This window comes from Oryx dammah, unplaced genomic scaffold (assembly GCF_014754425.2).
Source record: "Oryx dammah isolate SB20612 unplaced genomic scaffold, SCBI_Odam_1.1 HiC_scaffold_1, whole genome shotgun sequence".
Lineage (NCBI taxonomy): Eukaryota > Metazoa > Chordata > Mammalia > Artiodactyla > Bovidae > Oryx > Oryx dammah.
Window position 1 is genome coordinate 89,431,800 of NW_024070185.1, and position 21,383 is coordinate 89,453,182.

Consider the following 21,383-nt stretch of genomic DNA (forward strand, 5'->3'; position numbering starts at 1 on the left):
GGTATCTAATAAAATCCCATTTTATTGAAAGATTTTTAAAAATATAACTGAAAGAAAGAAATATACTTCACTTTGTAGTATACATTCTCCTTCTGCCTATATGTTGCATACTCAAAAAAAGTTTCACATAAAAACACTGTCCTTGGGACTGGGAGTTTGGGATTAGCAAGTGCAAACTAGTATATATCAGATGGCTAAAACACAGGGTCCTACTGTATAGCACAGGGAACTATATTCAATATCTTGTAATAAACCAAAATGGGGAAAATATGAAAAATAATATGTATATGTATAACTGAGTCACTTTGCTGTACAGAAGAAATTAACACAACATTGTAAGTCAAGCATGCTTTAATAAAAATTTTTCAGAGACTTGTCCTTACTCTATGTAAAACTCTCTAATATATTCAATTTCTTTCTGTTCTTTTTCCCTACAAAATTCTGGCTGAACTCCAAACTGTGTACATTTGTTTCAAAATCCACTAATGGTTTCATACCTTCAGTTTAGAAACCAAGTATAATAAAGGACATATTAAGATACAGTATCCCTAAATGAAGTTATAATGATTAGGGATGTCATTTATTAAGCATGTACTATATGCCAAAATACTATCATCAAATTTATGTATAATATTGTCAGTTCTCCTTACAACCCTGAAAAATAATGCAGTCTTTTCTCACAGAAGAAGCCAGGATGAGAAAAGCTTAAGATTTGTCCTACAGAGAGCAGACTGATCAAAGGTTCCTTCCACTCAGTTCAGTTCAGTCTCTCAGCCGTGTCTGACTCTTTGCGACCCCATGAATCGCAGCACGCCAGGCCTCCCTGTCCATCACCATCTCCCGGAGTTCACTCAGACTCACGTCCATCGAGTCCGTGATGCCATCCAGCCATCTCATCCTCTGTCGTCCCCTTCTTCTCCTGCCCTCAATCCCTCCCAGCATCAGAGTCTTTTCCAATGAGTCAACTCTTCACATGAGGTGGCCAAAGTACTGGAGTTTCAGCTTCAGCATTATTCCTTCCAAAGAACACCCGGGTTGATCTCCTTTAGAATGGACTGATTGGATCTCCTTGCAGTCCAAGGGACTCTCAAGAGTCTTCTCCAACACCACAGTTCAAAAGCATCAATTCTTTGGTGCTCAGCCTCCTTCACAGTCCAACTCTCGCATCTATACATGACCACTAGAAAAACCATAGCCTTGACTAGATGGACCTTTGTTGGCAAAGTAACATCTCTGCTTTTCAATATGCTATCTAGGTTGGTCATAACTTTCCTTCCAAGGAGTAAGCATCTTTTAATTTCATGGCTGCAGTCACCATCTGCAGTGATTTTGGAGCCCCAAAAAATAAAGTCTGACACTGTTTCTACTGTTTCCTCATCTATTTCCCATGAAGTAATGGGACCAGATGCCATGATCTTCGTTTTCTGAATGTTGAGCTTAAAGCCATCTTTTTCACTCTCCTCTTTCACTTTCATCAAGAGGCTTTTTAGTTCCTCTTCACTTTCTGCCATAAGGGTGGTGTCATCTGCATATCTGAGGTTATTGATATTTCTCCCAGCAATCTTGATTCCAGCTTGTGCTTCTTCCAGTCCAGCGTTTCTCATCATGTACTCTGCATAGAAGTTAAATAAGCAGGGTGACAATATACAGCCTTGACGTACTCCTTTTCCTATTTGGAACCAGTCTGTTGTTCCATGTCCAGTTCTAACTGTTGCTTCCTGACCTGCATATAGATTTCTCAAGAGGCAGGTCAGGTGGTCTGGTATTCCCATCTCTTTCAGAAGTTTCCACAGTTTGCTGTGATCCACACAGTTAAAGGCTTTGGCATAGTCAATAAAGCAGAAGTAGGATGTTTTTCTGGAACTCTCGTGCTTTTTCAATGAGCCAGCGGATGTTAGCAATTTGATCTCTGGTTCCTCTACCTTTTCTAAAACCAGCTTGAACATCTGGAATTTCACAATTCACATGTTGCTGAAGCCTGGCTTGGACAATTTTGAGCATTATTTTACTAACATGTGCTGATGTGCTCAGTCATGGCTGACTCTTTATGACGCTATGGACTGAAGCCTGCCAGGTTCCTCTGACCATGGAATTTTCCAGGCAAGAATACTGGAATGGGTTGCCTTTTCCTTCTCCATGTGAAGAATGTGAGATGAGCACAATTGTGCATTAGTTTGAGCATTCTTTGATCAAACAGGAGATGGCAAGAGTGAATGTCGACATTCTAGGAATCAGCGAACTAAAATGGCCTGGAATGGGTGAATTTACTCAGATGACCATTATATCTACTACTATGGGCAGGAATCCCTTACAAGAAATGGAGTAGCCATCATAGTCAAGAAAAGAGTCTGAAATGCAGTACTTGGATGCAATCTCAAAAATGACAGAGTGATCTCCGTACATTTCCAAGGCAAACCATTCAATATCACAGTAATCCAAGTCTATGTCCCAACCAGTAATGCTGAAGAAGCTAAAATTGAATGGTTCTATGAAGACCTACAAGACCTTTTAGAACTAACACCCAAAAAAGATGTCCTTTTCATTATAGGGGACTGGAATGCAACAGTAGGAAGTCAAGAAACACCTGGAGTAACAGGCAAATTTGGCCTTGGAATACAGAATGAATCAGGGCAAAGGCTAATAGAGTTTTTGCCAAGAGAATGCACTGGTCATAGCAAACGCCCTCTTCCAACAAGACAAGACTCTACACATGGACATCACCAGATTGTCAACACCAAAATCAGATTGATTATATTCTTGGCAGCCAAAGATGGAGAAGCTCTATATAGTCAGCAAAAACAAGACCAGGAGCTGACTGTGGCTCAGATCATGAACTCCTTATTGCCAAATTCAGACTTAAATTGAAGAAAGTGGGGAAAACCACTAGACCATTCAGGTATGACCTAAATCAAATCCCTTATGATTATACAGTGGAAGTGAGAAATAGGTTTAAGGGACTAGATCTGATAGAGTGCCTGATGAACTATGGATGGACATTGTGGTATCATTAAACAATGAAATCCATTTTAAAAAGAATATGTGGATCTGTGTTTCCCTAGCAGAATGCTTATGAAAAGGTCGTATCTAATTCACTGCTACCCAGTAGTTTTTAAAAACCTAATCTGAGAGAAACTATAATCAAGAATGTGGAAGAATACACAGTCTATGCATTCTTCTAGAACATGCTTTCTTCAACATGCTTTGAGTCAGATATTGCTCTAAACACTACACAATCCTCATTTAATCTGCACAAAGACCTGAAGAGGTAGGTGCTGTAGTATTACTAGCCCCTTCACTTTATTAATGAGGAAACAGAGGCACAGGAATTTGTCACATTCCTAGTAAGCAGCAGAGTGGGTTTCCAGGCTAGGCAGTCTTAAGTTTTCATTGTGCTGTATCTCTCAAGTGTAAGCTTCACTGAATCATGATATCCACCTCCTCCCTTCTCTCTCACAGTACTGTTTTTGTGCATTTAGCTTTAATGTGATGTCATCAGCCTATGTTAGAGTTGATATGAAATCCCATATAAGGAACAGCACAGTCACTCTCAGCATGGTCATTGTTTATCATGTTGCTTGTGAGGACCCAGGATGAATATTTGTCCAGTCACTCTATCAGAAAGATTCTACTTACCTTTATTTAACCATTGGTTGGTTTTTATCTTATAGTTACTGTGAAATGTGAAACTGACCAGTAATTCCTTATTGTGTTGACTATAAGACAACTTATACTCAAGGACATAATTCCTGTCTCCATATTTATTTCTTCTGTTCCAACAGTTCACTGATGCTTGCTTGCTTTATTTGGTAAAAGTTGGTATAACTTCTATCTGAAACAAAATGAGAATATATAAACATGCCTCATGGCATATTTATGAGTTATTATTGACCTTCATCAGTTTAGTTCAGTCGCTCAGTCGTGTCCGACTCTTTTTGACCCCATGAACCACAGCATGCCAGGCCTCCCTGTCCCTCACCACCTCCCGGAGTCCACCCAAACCCATGTCCATTGTGTTGGCAATGCCATCCAACCATCTCATCCTCTGTCGTCCCCTTCTCCTCCTTTCCTCAATCTTTCCCAGCATCAGGGTCTTTTCAAATGAGCCAGCTCTCCGCATCAGGTGGCCAAAATATTGGAGTTTCAGCTTCAACATTAGTCCTTCTAATGAACACCCAGGACTGATCTCCTTTAGGATGGACTGGTTGGATCTCCTTGCAGTCCAAGGGACTCTCAACAGTCTTCTCCAACACCACAGTTCAAAAGCATCAATTCTTCAATGCTCAGCTTTCTATATAGTCCAATTCTCACATCCATACGTGAATACTGGAGAAACCATAGCCTTGGCTAAACGGACCTCTGTTGGCAAAGTAATGTCTCTGCTTTTTAATATGTTATTTAGGTTAGTCATAACTTTCCTTCCAAGGAGCAAGTGTCTTTTAATTTCATGGCTGCAATCACCATCTACAGTGATTTTGGAGTGCAGAAAAATAAAGCCAACCACTGTTTCCCCATCTATTTGTCATGAAGTGATAGGACTGGATGCCATGATCTTCGTTTTCTGAATGTTGAGCTTTAAGCCAACTTTTTCACTCTCCTCTTTCACTTTCATCAAGAGGCTATTGAGTTCTTCTTCACTTTCTGCCATAAGGGTGGTGTCATCTTCATACAGATGAAGAAATTGATTCCAGGAGACATTTGAATAAAGTACTCAAGGCTGGAGATTTCTCTTGTGATCCAGTGGCTAAGACTTTATACTCCCAAGGCAGGGGGCCCAGGTTTGATCCCTAGTCAGGGAACTAGATCCCACATGCTGCAACTAAGACCAGCACAGTCAAATAAATTTTTTTAAGTACTCAAGTCTGTAGCACATGGTTTAGCCCTTAATATTATGCTGACATGTTTCTCACCTGATTTTCCTCAGGCTGGCAGAGTGTGTGTGAAGAAATACATCATAATTACAGTAGTAATCCTAGATTCAGCCAAGTTGTGTGACCTTATACAATTCATGTTATCTCTCTGGGCTTCTGTTTCCTCTTCTATAAAATGGAAATAATATGTATACCATTTTGGTTGGTTGAGCACAGTGAAAAGAGTTGATTTATGTCGTGTGCTTAGAACAGTTCCCAAGACATGCATAGTATAGATCATCTCCTTTACCATCACCATCTCCTCCATCTCCTACTCATTCTGTTTCTCCTTGGCTCTTGCCCCTGTTGTTATGGAAGACTTCCAGTTCCTCTCGAAGCATCACTTTTATTTCTAAGGGTTCCCAGGGAGGTCTCACGGGGCTCACTGTCAGTTTTCTGAGGTGTTTCCCCCCCTCCAGCTTACGATCTTGTTCCCACTTCCATCAGTACCACTTGAGGGTTTCCCACCCCAGCTGTTTTGTGCAGCTACTGACCTTGGTGCCTAACATGCTTTGCCAGTACTGAACAATATGCAAATCTTTAATGTGTACTATCCCTAGAAGTTCTAAGACTTTGCTTCTGCATCACAACCATGCCAGATCTGATCATCTAAGCTCTGATGCAGCATTCCTTCTGCTCTGAGTATCCTTTATCCTCTCTATGGAATTGAACACATGTCCCTGGGACTAAGTGAAAACCAATATCCTGAACACACATGCCTCTGCCTTCTCCACCCCCTTGCCCTTGCTCCTCCTCCACACAGCAGCTCCTTCCCTTGCTCTCCTTCTGTCAACACCCATCCCTACTAGGTCACCAACCACATATGAACCCCAGCTTGGGATCAACTGATGCCCTCCTACAGATCACTGTTTCCTGTGTTGATGTGTGCTCCCAGTTGGGTCACAAATGAATTGAGATTAGAGAGCATATCTGAGAATTCCTCACCTTCACTACACTTAGTTCGGGACTGAACGCAGAGATAGTTTTCAGAAACAATTGTTGGTTGGCTGATTAATTGGCATTGGTCTCAATCACTTCTGGCAAGACCAGAATAAGAAAGCTTTTGGGGGAGGGAAGCATTCATTGCTTCAGGTAGAGTGACTGAGCACCCTAATTTGTTCAAGAGACACAAACATCTCCATGTTGGCACTGAAAGGTCCATGTCCCAGGACACCCCTTGGTCCTGGGCAAACTGAGATGATTGTCACTTAGCACTAGGATCCCTCAGTTCAAACTATGCCCTTTAGGGACTTCCCTGGTGGTCCAGAAGCTAACAGTTCAAGCTTCCAGTGCAGGAGGCCCAGGTTTGCTCCCTGGGCAGGGAACTAGATCCCACATGCTGCAACCAAGACTGACACAGCCAAATAAATAAATAAAAATAAATCTTAAAATAAAAATGTCCCCTTTATACTCCAAACCAGATACCAGTCCTCTCATTCCCATATCATGAGTCTGCCCCTATATCCCTGGACACACACACAAACACACACACACAGTTTCACTCACTCACATGAGTCATACACCATTGTCTGTCCCCTGATCTCCTAGCTTGTACCCTGTCATATAAATTAGTGGTCCACAGTTGCTTCAGACTTTACCAACCAAAGGAAAATATATCTGTCATCTCAGTCTTTCCTCTCAGCTTTGTGACCTTTCCAGTTACCCCTCTGTGACCTTAACTTTTCTCCCATCAGCGGAGGGCTGGGGTAGAAACACAGGACTGTAGACTCTGAGAAGCTGGATTTCATACACTGCTGGCTGCTGCCTTCTGAATCTTCATGGAATGATCAGGACTTAATGCATCCTCATATATTGGGTTGTCATTCTCAGGAAGTGAGAGCTTAGGAGAATCCCTGGGACGGGAGCTCCTGACACCTTATCTCCCCACAGCCTTAACTGCTCTTTTCACACTGGTATTGTCAACCCTGCCACCAGCACTTGGGTCTGGCACAGCCTTGCCATCTGCTCATGTGACACCAACATTATGGCCACTCTCTAGGCCTCCCTAGCTGGGTCTGGAGAAGGCAGCACAGACGGCAAAGGTGCCAGCTGGCACGAGTGGCACAAACCTAGACAGTGATGAATGCAGCCCAGGATAGGGAGGAGGAGGGGAGGACGCTGACAGCTAGTCGTGTGTTATCCGTGCTGTGCCTTTGCCCATGGAAGCAGAATCAGTGTGCTGCTCCTGTTCCTGCGCTTCGTTTAATACATGGCCATGAGAGAAAGCTGGATTCCCTGGTGGCTCAAACAGTAACGATCTGCCTACAATGTGGGAGACCCAGGTTTGATCCCCAGGTCAGGAAGATCTCCTGGAGAAGGAAATGGCAACCCACTCCAGTATTCTTGCCTGGAAAATCCCATGGATGGAGGAGCCTGGTAGGCTACAGTCCATGGGGTCACAAAGAGTCAGACACGACTGAGTGACTTCCTTTTCACTTTCTTTCATGAAAGAACATTCAATAGAAAAGAAGCCTGTGCTCATGGTAAAGAATCTGCCTGCAATGCAAGAGATCTGGGTTCAGTCTCTGGGTTGGGAAGATCCCCTGGAGGAGGGCATGGCAAACCACTCCAATATCCTTGCCTGGGGAATCCCATGGACAAAGGAACCTGGCAGGCTACAGTCCATAGGGTTGCACAGAGTCAGACATGACAGAAGTGACCTAACATGCACACACATACATTATATATGTATAATGTATGTGTATAATGTATACATATATGTGTGTATATATATGTATGATTGTATATGTATACACAAATATACATATAGGTCATTTGTATATAGACCATATATATGTGTATATACACATACAATTTTGCTATCATTTACTTCCTTTTACCTTTTTCTCTTTTAAATGTAAGTGGTAGCACAAATGCACCTAATAAAATATAATATTCCTCCTCAATAGAGGAAGCTAGATGCCATTTCTTTCTTTCTTTTTTATCCGAAAAGCCCTTATTGATCTGCCTGTTCTCCAATCACATTTCTCCTAAGGACTAATGAAGCTGAGAGAGAGAGAAAATGTGTTTCCTGCCACATGGATAAGATAAACAGAAATCAGATCATGCCTGTGCAGAAAACAGAAACAGAGGCAGAGCCCCAAACTGTTGGAATCCTAGTGTTAGCTCCAAAACATTCAGGTCAGCTGGCTAGCTTCCTTCCCATCCAGTCAATCCAACTGAGCAGTGCAACAAAAGAGAAATGGAAGCATCCTGGCCTTGACTTTATAAACTAGCTGCCAGCAAGAGCACCATTCAGTGGGGCAGCTCGGGAGCACCTATTTCTCATCCTTATAGGAAACATCTGTATCCAAGTTTGTTTTCAAGAGGAAAGAAATAAAATGCTTGAAACAGTAGAGATGGTGGCAGGAGCACTGGTAACTTACACATGCCAATAAACAACTTCAGGCACCAAGAAACACACACAAACGTCTAGAGATTACTGGATGGTCAGAAGTTGTGACAGAAGGTCCACTGGGGAGGAAGGTAGCTAATGTCAGATAATGGAATATAATCCTTGCAGAACCAGAAACAAGCTGTGTGTGAGAGTGATTGGAAAGAATGATTTGGAGCCTATAGACCTTTATAGCAGGATGGTTAGGAGTTTGTACTTTGAACTCAGTGCAGGCAGAGATAATTCAAGGCTCCTGAACCAAAGAGGAAAGGCATTGAGTTAGAGAAAATGGACGACTGGGGAAGATTCTTAACTCAAATGACCTTTAAAGACAATGAGGAGGAGGAATCACAAAGCTAACATTCCAGAAGCAGAGACTGTGCCTGGTATGAAAGAGTGGGCAGAGTGCGAGGCTCTGCTCTGGTGTTGTAGCGAAAGAAATGGACATGAATGTGGATAAAGATGACAAACAGTGCCTCTCTGCATGAGAGCTGAGCCACCTTGCCTGCCCCCGTAACTTGTATAGGAGGTGATTTGCACTCCATGACAGGTGTTTTGCCCCCTGGAGATCAGAAAATGTGGGTTTCTTGTCCTGAGTCTAACACTAACTAGCTATGTGACCTTGGGTTTGTCACTCCAGGGCTGGAATAAAAAAACTGGAGACTAAACCCTCAAAGATTATCCTTCTTCCTTCCTGCCCCTTATGTACTTCCACACAGAAACAATTTTTAAGCCATAAAAGACACACTACCAAGTTCTAATTTTTCCCAAAATGATTACTTTGATACTTTTAAACAAATCAACATTTTAAAATACTTTTTTCTCCATTTCAGTTTCCTTGTTTTGCTGATTGTCAGCATAAGCACATGTTTGGTGTACTTATTGGATAATCCAGCAGTAGTTAGTTCTCCTTGCTGGGCCTCTGTTTTCTCATCTAAGAAATAAAGGTTTTAGATGAGAAAACTTCCAAGGTCTTTTCCAGCTTAATTTTCTATAATTTTATAATCTCAAAGACCTCTTTTCTATCTACCTTTATCACCATCTCATCTTGCCATTTTGGTGTTTCTCCTGTGAACGAGGAAAATAATGGTGTTTCCATACTCCCCCAACTTGTCACACCTATTAAAGGCTTCATCTAAACCTCGGTGAGTATCTGGGACATGTCTGAGCTAAATGAAAGGATAAAACTATGTCCCTTTTTGTGTCCAAACCCTATGAAGTACATATAGAATAAGATGTCATCATCAGCAAAGTCCTTTATTGACTGGTAGAAAACCTTTATTAAAGGTAGAAAGCCTTACCTTTATTTTTGGAATAAAGGTAATACCTTTTTGGAAAAGGATAAGAGTTATGACTGATATAGGATACCTGTACAATGTTCTTATCCATGCCATTAATTTAGGGTGTGGTTCTGAAAATTTCCCTTAGCCTTTCTAGGCTTTAGCTTTCCTGATCATTCATTCATCATTTACCTGCCTCTAATACTTTATAATAAGGTAAGTTTATCTCTAATATTTTCTGAAATTTTCCATGAGCAGATCTCATGCTACATCTGGCCAATTCACATGCCACTGTCCTTTGACTTTTCACCTCTGTCCTGAATGGCAGCATTGCCTTGGTTCCCACGCATCCTCTGGGAAGGGCGGGGGGTGGGGGGCAGCAGAAGCTGGGTCTCTCTACAAACGATGCTGTGGTCTGCCTCTCAGATGGGAGCCGTTCTTATTTGCTGGAAGGTTTATATAACAGATGTTATAAGGCAGACAAGCAAGCACACACTCCCTGAGCCCGGGGCACGTGGAGCCAGACACACAGACACTTGCCAGTACCAGTACAAGGAGAGCTGCCGGGTGATGGAGGGAGTATGCTCTGAGGGGTGGGCACAGCTCTGAAGCCCTGCTAATGTCTGTGTGTGGCCATGCTGTATTTTCAGCTTGTCATCATGGCTGGGACAGTGCTGCTTGCCTACTACTTCGAATGCACTGACACTTTTCAGGTGCATATCCAAGGATTCTTCTGTCAGGACGGAGACTTAATGAAGCCTTACCCGGGGACAGAGGAGGAAAGCTTCATCACCCCTCTGCTGCTCTACTGTGTGCTGGCTGCCACCCCAACTGCTATTGTAAGTACAGAAAGAGATTTCCCTCTTTCCTGTTGGGTCCCAAACAACATTTTCGGTCTGCCTTTTCTCCTCTTTCCTCTCTTCCTGGGCGTACAGCAGCAGCCTTATTAGATGTGTCCTTTCCTGGTCAAAACCGAGTGAGTAGAGCCCTGCATAAAATCTCATCTAAGTAGGCCTTGTCTTTTACAGGTGGCTTTTGCTTTTCACTGCCTGAATTGAAATATATATAATTTTTAAAGTATGTCTGAATATGTAAGTCAATAGTCATGAGTGGCTGTCATGTTAAGTATAGCAATTTTGCTCTTGAAAAAAAAAACAAGTATGGCGTGCGTTGTGTATATTCAGAAGAGGTTGTGAATGTAAATGCTGGCCTCAATATAAAGATTCACGTCAGACTGGAACAGAACTCTCACCCTACCCCCACCCCCCCCACCAGCCTGCACCTCCTGTTCTTCTGACTGAACTTCCAGAGAGGCCGGAGATGAGAGAAATCGCTCAACCTGATTTGCCGTGATTCATTCTGGGCAGCTCTGGCTCTGCTCTCATTGCATAACATTCAATTCAGTCACAACTTTACTTTCATTGATTGCACTGTTCTCTCTCATGAGGAAAAAAAAAAAACAAAATTGGCCCAATAGTCCTCTAGGGAGACTGTTTCAAAAGCATAAAACTCACAGATCTGTATTGTCTAGTAAAGTGATTTAACACTTAGACATCTTAATTTTAACTTAAAAAATGACTTTGTATTTTAAAATAAACGTTTCTTTGTACATGCTATGGGGTCAGATTTTTTGGGATGTGATCTCAGTTATCATTTGCTCCTTTTTTTCTTCCAAAGCTTCCTCTCCCTCAACTCCCCCTCCTCCCCTACCCTTTCTCCCTCATCCCCCACTCCCCTCTCTTTGGGACAGTAATAAAAATAACCACTGGCATGCTGAGGAGTGTACTGATTACTCAGATGTTCAAGTATTGTTTTCCGTACAAATGTTTTCCTTGCTTTAAGATGAGAAATGGAATCGAATTTAGAGGAGAATATGCACATAATGAGTACTTTAAGTTCATTTTTATCATTAATTCTAGGCTTGACAAGCTCCCCCTTAAATGATAAAGCTCTGCAGTAGGAATTAAGATCAGCTATGATAAAACATGATCTCTCATGGTGGTGAAAAACACAAGCTTTGCAGTCCAACCTACAGGACATCCTGTCTGTGTGTGACTCTGGGCAAGTCACTGTACTGTTCCCTGCCCCTCTGCCCCCCAAAATGGGGATAATGTGACTGCCTAGTTCACAGAGTTATCAAGACTTAAGATGCTTCATACAAATACTTGGCATAGTGTCTAGCATGTACTAACTGGTTAGAAGTAGGGGAAATAAAGAAAAACTGGAAACTGATCTTCACCTTCTTCAGGAACTTCCTCTCCCTGCAGAGGAGACTCCACTGAGACCCTAGTGACACCTCCCGTTTAGAGTGATAGGGGATGTGCCCCTCTTAACTTTCCTTTCTCACCAGCCCAGGGACTAAGAGAAAGCATAAAAGACCCCACTTCCAGGCATCTCAAAAGATGATACAATTCGCTCCCCAGGTAAAGCCTAGAGGCCACATTGGGTTCTATCTGGAATGGCTTAATGGCGGCTCTACCCAGAGGCACTGGGCTTAGCTGGAATCAGGTCCTGGTTTCTTCCTGTCCCATAAACATACCATTTTCTCAAGTTCTCAGACTAGAATCCCTGAGAGATCCATTGACTTACTAACATTTACCTATCTTCTTGCTAGGCCCAGGAAATATCATTGCCTGGGCTCTCCTGCAATTACTTTTTGTAATTATAGAGACATTTTTCCTTTAAAAAAAAAGAAAGAGAAAAACTAAGGAAAGCAAAGGAAGCAGATCAATAAAAATTATGAACAAATCAATGAATCAGAAAACAATAGGATTGATAAGTAAAATGTACAATCCCCTTGTTCTAACAGAGAAAGACAAAAGTTAGAAAAAAATCCATAAGCAAAAATATATAAATGTTTAAAAGTCTGTACTATAGTTTTGTTAAAATTGTATATTCAGCTCTGTGCCAATACATGCTTACCTCTCAATAAAACTGATAATATTCTATGAAAATATAACTTTTTAACAATGCCTTTAATAGAAGTAGAAAACTGAATAGATAACAATAGAGAAAATTTTAAACTGTCTAAAATTTATCTCATATCATTGGAGACACATAACTATAATATAAATTCCTTCAAAATTTCAAGGCATAGAAAATCAGTAAATATAAAACTGTTCCGGAACCTTAAAATAAGCAGAAAGCTTTTCAATGCACATTATAAAGAACACTTAGAAAGTCTATATACACATCCACAAAAGCATTAGGAATGTTAACTGCAAGCAGATGGAAGAGAACTGATAAATTTGTCTACCTGAAAAATAAGCGTTTCTACCAAAATAAAAAGTACATAAAGACTGCAAAAATATTTGCAGAATATGAGACTCCCTTGTAAATATTCTTACTACTTAAAAAGATGAGCTTCCCAAAATAAAAACGGGCAAGGACAAAAATAGACAATTAACAAAATAAATTGTATGCACATAAACATTTCTAAACTCATGAATTATCACAGGAAAGTAGTTTTTTAAAGTCCAGAATTTTCCCCATGTAAAATTGGCAAGTGCTTTAAAGAAGTATAACCTGTGTTGTTAAAGGTAGAGATACTTTCATACAATTTGAGTCAAATGTAAACTGAGGGGCTTCCCTGGTAGCTCAGTGGTGGGGAATCCACCTGCCAATGTAGGAGACACTGGTTTCATCCCTGATCCTGGAAGATATCGCACACCATGGAGCAGCTAGGCCCTTGTGCCGCCATTATTGAGCCTGTGCTCTAGAGCCCAGGAGCCACAGCTTCTGAGCCCATGTGCCCTAGAGCCATGATACACAACAAGAGAAGCCTCTGCAATGAGAAGTCCATGCACCACAACAAAGAGTAGTTCCCCATAATTAGAGAAAGCCTGTGCAAAGCATTGAAGACCCAGTGCAGCCAAAAATAAATAAATAATATTTTTAAAGAAACTGGCCATTAAAAAAATGTAAACTGACATTTTCTTTCTTTTTCTTTTTTCTGACATTTTCTTTTTGAAGAGCAGCTGGTCAAAGATGTACTAAGAGTTTTATAAACTTTGAACCCATTAATTCCATTCCTTGAATTTATGTTAAGGAGATAACCAGAGTAGGGATGTTCAGTCAACTTTAACAGTAGAAGCATACTTGGTGGTATTGTCCAAACTCATTACAAGGCCGTGATATTTCTGAAACACCTCTAAGAGAAATGAAGCATGCTTCCGATTTAATGAAAAGATTTTTATGAGGGCTAAAAAATTGTATCTTGTATCAGAGGTAAAAGCTTTTTACCTTTGATAAGAGAATATGAGATTCTCTTAGTTTTCTAGTTCTGTTTCTCCAGAAAAAGAGGGTATGTATCAGTTCTGTTACTAGGCAGAATTAACCCCTGACTGGTGAATTGCCCCTGGACTCAGAGAACTGAGATTACCCAAGACGGTGCCATGCTATGATTTCCCAGTGCAAGTGACTCTGGAAACTTGGAAGCTATGTCTGTGGACCTGCTGCACCATTTATTGACTCTGATGGGACACGATGAGTCTTGTAAGCCAAGGTGGCTCCTGCATCGTCTGATGTGTCTTTGATCTCCTTGCACCTGAGCTGCCCTGGATCACTGCAAGGAAACTGGCTGAAGAGGAGCAAGTGATGCTGCCCTGTTGGCAAGCCATTAGTTCCTCCCAAGTGGACCAGTGCCAAATGAGACATATGGTTGTCTGTGGCTCTGAATATTTAATAGACCCTAAGAAGACACCACACGTGTGTTACAAGTATAATCCCAAATTTATAATTATACATAAAACTGGCAAGAAATAAACTAAAATGTACAGCTATTATCTCTGAGTGCTAATGGAACAGTTATTTTTTTCTTCTGTTATACAATTAAATTCTACATCAATGCAGTATTTTCAAACTGAAAGATATTTTTAAAATATTCTGATTCTTCTGGCATAATTATGAAATGACCAATCTTTAGTAAGATTTAAACAATTCTAATAAACAAAAACACATATGACCAAAAAAAAAAAAAAAAACAAAAATAAAACAGAACTTTATGAGGAATTTCTCCTCTCTGGTAAAGATGATAGATTTCATTCTAAGGTTTTCAGCAGAAATTCTTCTCACACTATGAATTTTGATCATATATACTCCTTTTTCCCCAAATGATATGAACTGACATGGGGTCAAATGCCATGATGGGAAGCCAGGGGAGTATGGCCACTGGACAGGGAACTGAATTTTAAGGATCTAGAGTTCTACTCTCATTTTCAAGTATGGAACTCTGATTTGGATATTCCACTCCTTTTCTTCTTGGGGAGAAAAGTGTGACCAATAAGGATGGTGGGCCTTCAAAGATATGTGCTGAGGAATATTCCATAAATGAAGATGGCAAGGATAACTTCTTTTAATTTTCTTGTATTCTGCAGTCCTTGCCTAATTTATCATCATAGCATCCTAGAGAAATAGAAAAGAGATATCTCAAAGAGCATAGAGAAAGTGTGTGGTCCAATTTCCTTCATTTTTGACTCTGAGTCTGTGAGTTCATTCAGGAAGACAGTCATTAGCTACTTTGTGAGTTAGCTACGTTAAATGATTTGCTGAAGGTTGCAGCTAGTTCTCTATGTGACTGGACAGTAACCCACCTATTTGGTTCTATTTTTATTTTCCTCTCAAATGAGGAGCATTTGCTAGGACCCAGCACTAATTATAGCTGATGGGTTAATGGTAGAGAGTCCAGTGGCCTTGAAACCCTGCTGCGGTGCTTGATCTTCCCCCAAAACCTGAAAATAAGTGAGCAGCTGCAGGACAGAGAGTGGACCTCTCCTGATGCTCAGGGACATCTCCTAGGAGCAGGGAGCCGTACTCACTTCTGTCCCTCTTGGAGAGGTACGGCATCCGAGAGCAGTCTGTATCAGGCCACCTGAGCACAGATCCCAAGTGCCGAACTCAGCACACCCTACCCCCTGGGTGTGCATCCTTCGTCCTCACGCTGCAGCGTCAGCCTGTCTCAGGTCTGCTCTGTCAAGAGGAGGAGGGATGTCAGTTATGGCTTTCCACCCCAGTAACTGTGTGACCTCCGATAAGGCACATTCCCTCTGTGGGTTGGATTTCTCATCTGTAAGAGGTAGGCTGGAGCTAAATGGTCTCCAAGACCTTTCTGGTTCTAATATTCCTTAAGAGCTGAACCTTATAATTGGAAGGCTCCAAATGCCAGATTCCCAACTCCTTAGTCTCTCTTAGACTCACAAATTAAACTTTCTGGAGTTTAATTTGTGCCTGGCCAAGGGTTACACAGAATGGCACAATGTGTGTGTGTTTCTGTGTGTGTGTAGGGTTTCTCAGAATGGTACTGTGTGTGTGTGTTTACTCTTTTTTAAGCCCATTTCCTATTTTCCCTGGAGTAGAAAGAAGGCAGGGCTACTCTGGTGACTCAGTAGTAAAGAGTCCTCCTGCCAATGCAGGAGACATGGGTTAAGATCCTAGGCTGAGAAGATCCCCTGGAGAAGGAAATGACAACCCACTCCAGAGTATTCTTGCTTGGGGAATGCTGGACCTGGTGGGCTACAGTTGACGGGATCACAAAAGAGTCAGACATGACTTAGAGACTAAACAACAACAACAACAAAGAAAGAAGGCAGGACTCCTAGGGGTGACATGTGACACACACTAACGGCAGTTCCCTAAGAAGGCACCTCAACCTGGACTTTGCCTTGGTGTTCTGTGTATCCTGTGGTTGATGTGCTAGAGAACAACTAATGCCCTACACTGCCGTGTGTCTCTGAGCATGGGCACTAATTGCAGGGATGCACAGGAAAAGGCATGAGGGAAAGGACTCTGCTGTGGGTTTGATCTGTCACTTCCTATTTCTCCTTTTGTGCTTCGCTGTCAGAAAGGATCAGCATCATGTGGAGGCAAGGCCACATGGGAGCAACTGTGCAGGGACTTAGGAAAGGTTAGAGCTTGGAGTATTTATTGTGTCCAGAACCATTTAGCCAAAAGTGTTGGCCTAGGCTTCCAGGAAATCTGCAGGGTGCGTTCTGCCCAACGTGGAAACCCTGGCTCACAACTGCCTCAGGCCCCCTGGATAAACTCACAGACTCAAAGGCAGAGAGCCTTTTTGGATAAGAGGATTTAACTCGGTGGAGAATCTGATTTACCCGTATTGTATCTCAGCCCCAGCACCACAGGGCATGAGAAAATAGCTAGTAAACCTTTATTGGCCTCACAACAAAGTGACAGGAGTACTTAGAATTGAAACAGCAGAACGTTTGACGTCCAGCCCAGGAGAATCGACACAGCTCATGGTCTGCATGCAAGCGTACACGTGAGCGTACATACACAAGACTCTGCGAGAATTTCCTAGGAAAGGAAGAGACAAGCATGGTTTGATAGGAAGGCCCAATCTGGAGGAAACTGTGACTCTTCAATTGGGGGTTTCTAGGCCAGAAGCTCTGGGAGTGAATACAAAAGCTTAAAGCACAGCGTGGATCAGAGAGTGGGCCCTGGTTACAGGCACATCTGTTCCCTGGCTGATGAGGACCGCAGCTGCGGCAGCAGAGGAGACAGTGTCGGCGCCTGAGTGCCTTGTCATCTGCCTCTTGCCGGCTCTGAACAGCCTCAGCTATTGAAACCCCTTTTAGCACTTCATCATTCACATCTTTTCCCTTTTGTACATTATCACATGATTTCCTTTTTTTTTTTAAGAAGCCAGTGCTGTTTTTTCCTTTTATTTTGGCCCAACCATGCAACATGTGGGATCCTAGTTCCCTGACCAGGAATCGAACCCATGTTCCCTGCAGTGGAAATGTGGAGTCTGAACTACTGAACCACCAGGGAAGTCCCTATATTTGTTTATCTTTACCATGAGTACATTTTCTTTATTGCAAATGTACTTAGTCATTACAATTTACGTTCCCTCCCCCACCCCGGGAAAGCGTTATAAATATCCTCATTAACTGCTGCAGATTTTTTCAAAACCTTGAAGAAGAATATCCATTTCCCTATTTACTATCCGTGTGATGGATGAGTGCCCCAAATTCCTTTCCAGACTGTTTTTCACCCGACATTATCTGACAGTGAGAGGTCCTTACACCTTTGAGATGTTCCTTACCACTTTTACTGACTGATGATTAGATGATTGTGTTAGGAGTTTTGATAATTTGTTTCTTGAAAAGACTATCATTTGCCTAAAATTATGTGATGATGAGTTACTTGGTGACCACAATGCATTTTATTTTTTACTGAGAGCAGTATTTTAGCTAACTCATTTTAAATTCCCATTTCTCTTATATCCTCTGTTCAGAAAGGGGGAAAAAATAGTTCAAGAGAACACCCTGCTTTGACAAGGTAGTATGCCACCCTGGTGCCTCACTTCATAGCAAGTGTTGATTTCAGAGCCTTCTGAATGGGTAGGTGGTGCCCCTGGATTAAGACCAGTAAGTGAAAAGTGACAAGGAAGGGCATTCAGTCGTGTCTGACTCATTGCAACCCCAGGGACTATACAGTACATGGATTTCTCTAGGCAGGAATACTGAAGTGGGTAGCCATTCTTTTCTCCAGGGGAATCTTCCCAACCCAGGGATCGAACCCAGGTCTCCCACATTACAGATGGATTCTTTACCAGCTGAGCCACACGGGAAGCAGTAATGATGACTCCCCAATCCACAAAACACTTATTATCTGAGTTGCTGGATAATTTCCAAAGCCATCATCCAAATGGCCTTGATTCTATCGAAGCCTTCAGCTTGGAAAGACAGAATTGTCTACAGCTGAATTCCTTTATTTACACTCAAGTGTGATAAAGCAGACATCAAGAGGTCTTGAACCAAGCATAGCTCAGCAGCCTAGAGGACTAGAATCCTCTCTGCAGATCTGAGGTGTCACTGGTACTCATCAGGAAAGATTAAACAGAGCATGAGGATGCTGGGCAGCATGGTCAGTACACTTAAAATCCCCTGGGTCACTTTTAAACAAGATCTACAGGAAAAACCCTGGGCCTCAGACAGTAAAGAATCTGCCTGCAATGCAGGAGACCCAGGTTCGATCCTTTGGCCTAGAAGATCCTCTGGAGAAGGGCATGGCAACCCACTCCAGTATTCTTGCCTGGACAATCTCATGGACAGAGGAAGCTGGTGATCTATCAGTCCATGGGGTCGCAAAGAGTCGGACACAACTGAATGACTAACACGTGTGAACACACAACATACACAGCAAAAACCATGCCTGACTTTCTCAGAAATGCTCACGAGTAAAGAAGGCTCCCAAGGAGGATATTGGAAGCATCTACAACTCCCTGGGACTGAAAGATCTGCAGCTACTTTGACACTTATTGAGAAGTGTGCAGAGAACCCTCTTCCCTTCTTCAGAGCATGCTACATGCACACCCAGAGAGGGGCTGGCAGCCTCTGCCGTCCCTTAGAGACACAGGTGACAGGTCTCAGGCAGTGTGATGACTCTGGAGGAGCCTGTGTCCACTTTGCTCCAAGGAAAGATTATTTTGTGAGGGCAAAGCCCTGTGGGGTTTGAAAAGTGAATGAAGCCTGGAGGGAGAATCACTATAAGAGAGAACTTAACCAACAGAAGAGAGACTGAAGCCCAATTATGTGATATCAGTTCCCTTAATCAGCACTATCTTGTCAGTTTCTATCATAAAAACAAAGATCTTGGATCTGGAAGAGCAACTTAAAGGTCTCCTACAGAGTTCCCCAAGCTCCAGGATCTCATGTCGAATGATCTGAGGTGGAACTGGTATAATAATAATAGAAATAAGGCACACAATAAATACAATGCATTTGAATCATCCTGAAACCGTTCCCCCTCCCCAGTCCATGGAAAAATTGTCTTCCATGAAACTGCTCCTTGGTGTTAAAAAAAAAAAAAAAAGGTTAGGGGCCACTGTAGTCTAACAGATGAGAGATTGACAGATAAGGAACCAAAGACTGAACACCTGGTTAGGGGCAGGGCAGAGCTTGAATCACACCATGTTTCCTTAATCCAGGACAGTTTTTAAGTCAATTTCAGCACACATTCTTGCCTAGACCAACCAGTAAGTGAAAGCAACAAATACTTCTTGAGCTTCTCTAGATGTTTTATATACATTTCTAATAATCAATAATTTTCTGATATAATTATTACCCTCATGTTTAACATCATGGAGGGGGAAAAAAAAAAAAAAAAGCTTGGGAAGGTTCAGTTATCTGCCCAAAGTCACCCCTCAAGAAGGGAAGGAACAGAGATTTCAACTCCAGAGCCTACATTCAAGAAACAGGACTATGTGGGAAAAGGAGAGAGTGGGAAGGGAGTTGGGAGGGGGGTTCAGGATGGCTGGATACATGTACACCCGTGGCTGAGTCATGTCAATGTATGGCAAAAACCACCACAATATTGTAAAGTAATTAGCCTCCAACTCAAACAAATAATTTTTAAAAAAATAAAATCATAAACAAAAAAAGAAACAGCAATGATTTTGATATGCCAAGTATCAGAGCTACAGTAGCATATACATGAACCCCAAACCTATATTCCAGGCTCTCTAGATGCCTTTTGTGATAACAGCCACACAGAACATGCATGGATCCCCCTTACAACACGAAATGATAATATGTCTTCCGGTGACTTTTTCCGCAGACTTTATATTTTGCAATCTAAAACACTATCTTCTAAATATTTTGCATTTATATCACTGATGACTTATCAGATCTCCTTAAAACATTGTAAAGGCATGAATTCTGAAAGATTTCACCACACTAATATATTATATTCCAGGGTTATTTATTTATTTGAAATTTGGGCTTCCATATTTCAAAGGCAAGTTTATCAAGAGTTACTATGAAGTCAGTCAGAAAGAGAAAGATAAATATTTAACACATATATATAGAATCTAGAAAGATAGTACTGATAATCCTATTTGCAGGGTATCAGAGGAGATATAGACATAAAGAACAGAATTTTGGACATAGTGCAGGAAGGAGAGTGTGGGATGATTTGAGAGAATAGCCTTGAAAAACCTACATTACCATGTGTAAAATAAATAGTCGGTGGGAATTTGCTGTATGATGCAGGGAACCCAAAGCCAGTGCTGTGACAATCTAGAGCGGTGGGATGGAGAGGGAGGCAGGAAGGGGGATCAAGGAGGAGGGGACATATGTATACCTAAGGCTGATTTATGTTGATGTATGCAAAAACCATCACAACATTGTAAAGTAATTATCCTCTAATTAAAATTTTTAAAAAGGAGTTACTCACTAAAAGTATATGTATTGTTATCTAAAAGTTTTAGGTCACTTGTGATAGTAGGAGGCATAGCTGTGGGGAACGAGAGATGCACCAATGGAATTCACTTGCTTGTTCATGGCCAGGTCTAGAGTTTGGCCTTGATCACTTCTCACTGGAGGGCATTCTCATTTGCTATGAGTGATAGCATGCTTGTTAGTCAACAATCTGAAAGGCTGTAATAGGCAGGGCAGCCAGGGCTGAACACATGGAGAGTCCCACGTGTCCCGGCTGCCCTCTGAACAGAGTGGTGGATGGAGACAGAGTGTGCATGGCAAACAGACAGATGGAGGAACCTAGTCAGTGCCAGAACCAGAGTCATAAGTCTGCCAGTGTGAGAGGTGGCTCCCAACATGGGCTGGTGGCCTGGCAGGGAAGCAGAATCTCGCCTGCCTCTCTGTCCAAGCAGAATCAAGCCTGTATGAGACTATAGGACCCAGTGGATGGAGAAACGGTACGCTGTGTGCGATCAGTGAAATGAACATCCATGCAGCTCATTCACTGGGATCTGAGAGCTAGATTGTTCCATCGGCAACCTTTATGTCCATCACGGTCTGAACTGAAAATCAGGACTATTGTCCT

General features: G+C 42.0%; 1 protein-coding gene across 2 annotated transcripts in view; it reads left to right on the plus strand.

The window, feature by feature from the left end:
* Nucleotides 1-21,383, plus strand: part of PLPPR1 (phospholipid phosphatase related 1) — a 284,128-nt gene that overhangs the window by 221,701 nt on the left and 41,044 nt on the right. For both annotated transcript variants that reach the window (XM_040240666.1, XM_040240675.1), the window contains exon 3: nt 10,232-10,420. In XM_040240666.1, coding sequence (XP_040096600.1) covers nt 10,232-10,420 — 189 coding nt within the window. The remainder of the gene's footprint in view (nt 1-10,231; nt 10,421-21,383) is intronic.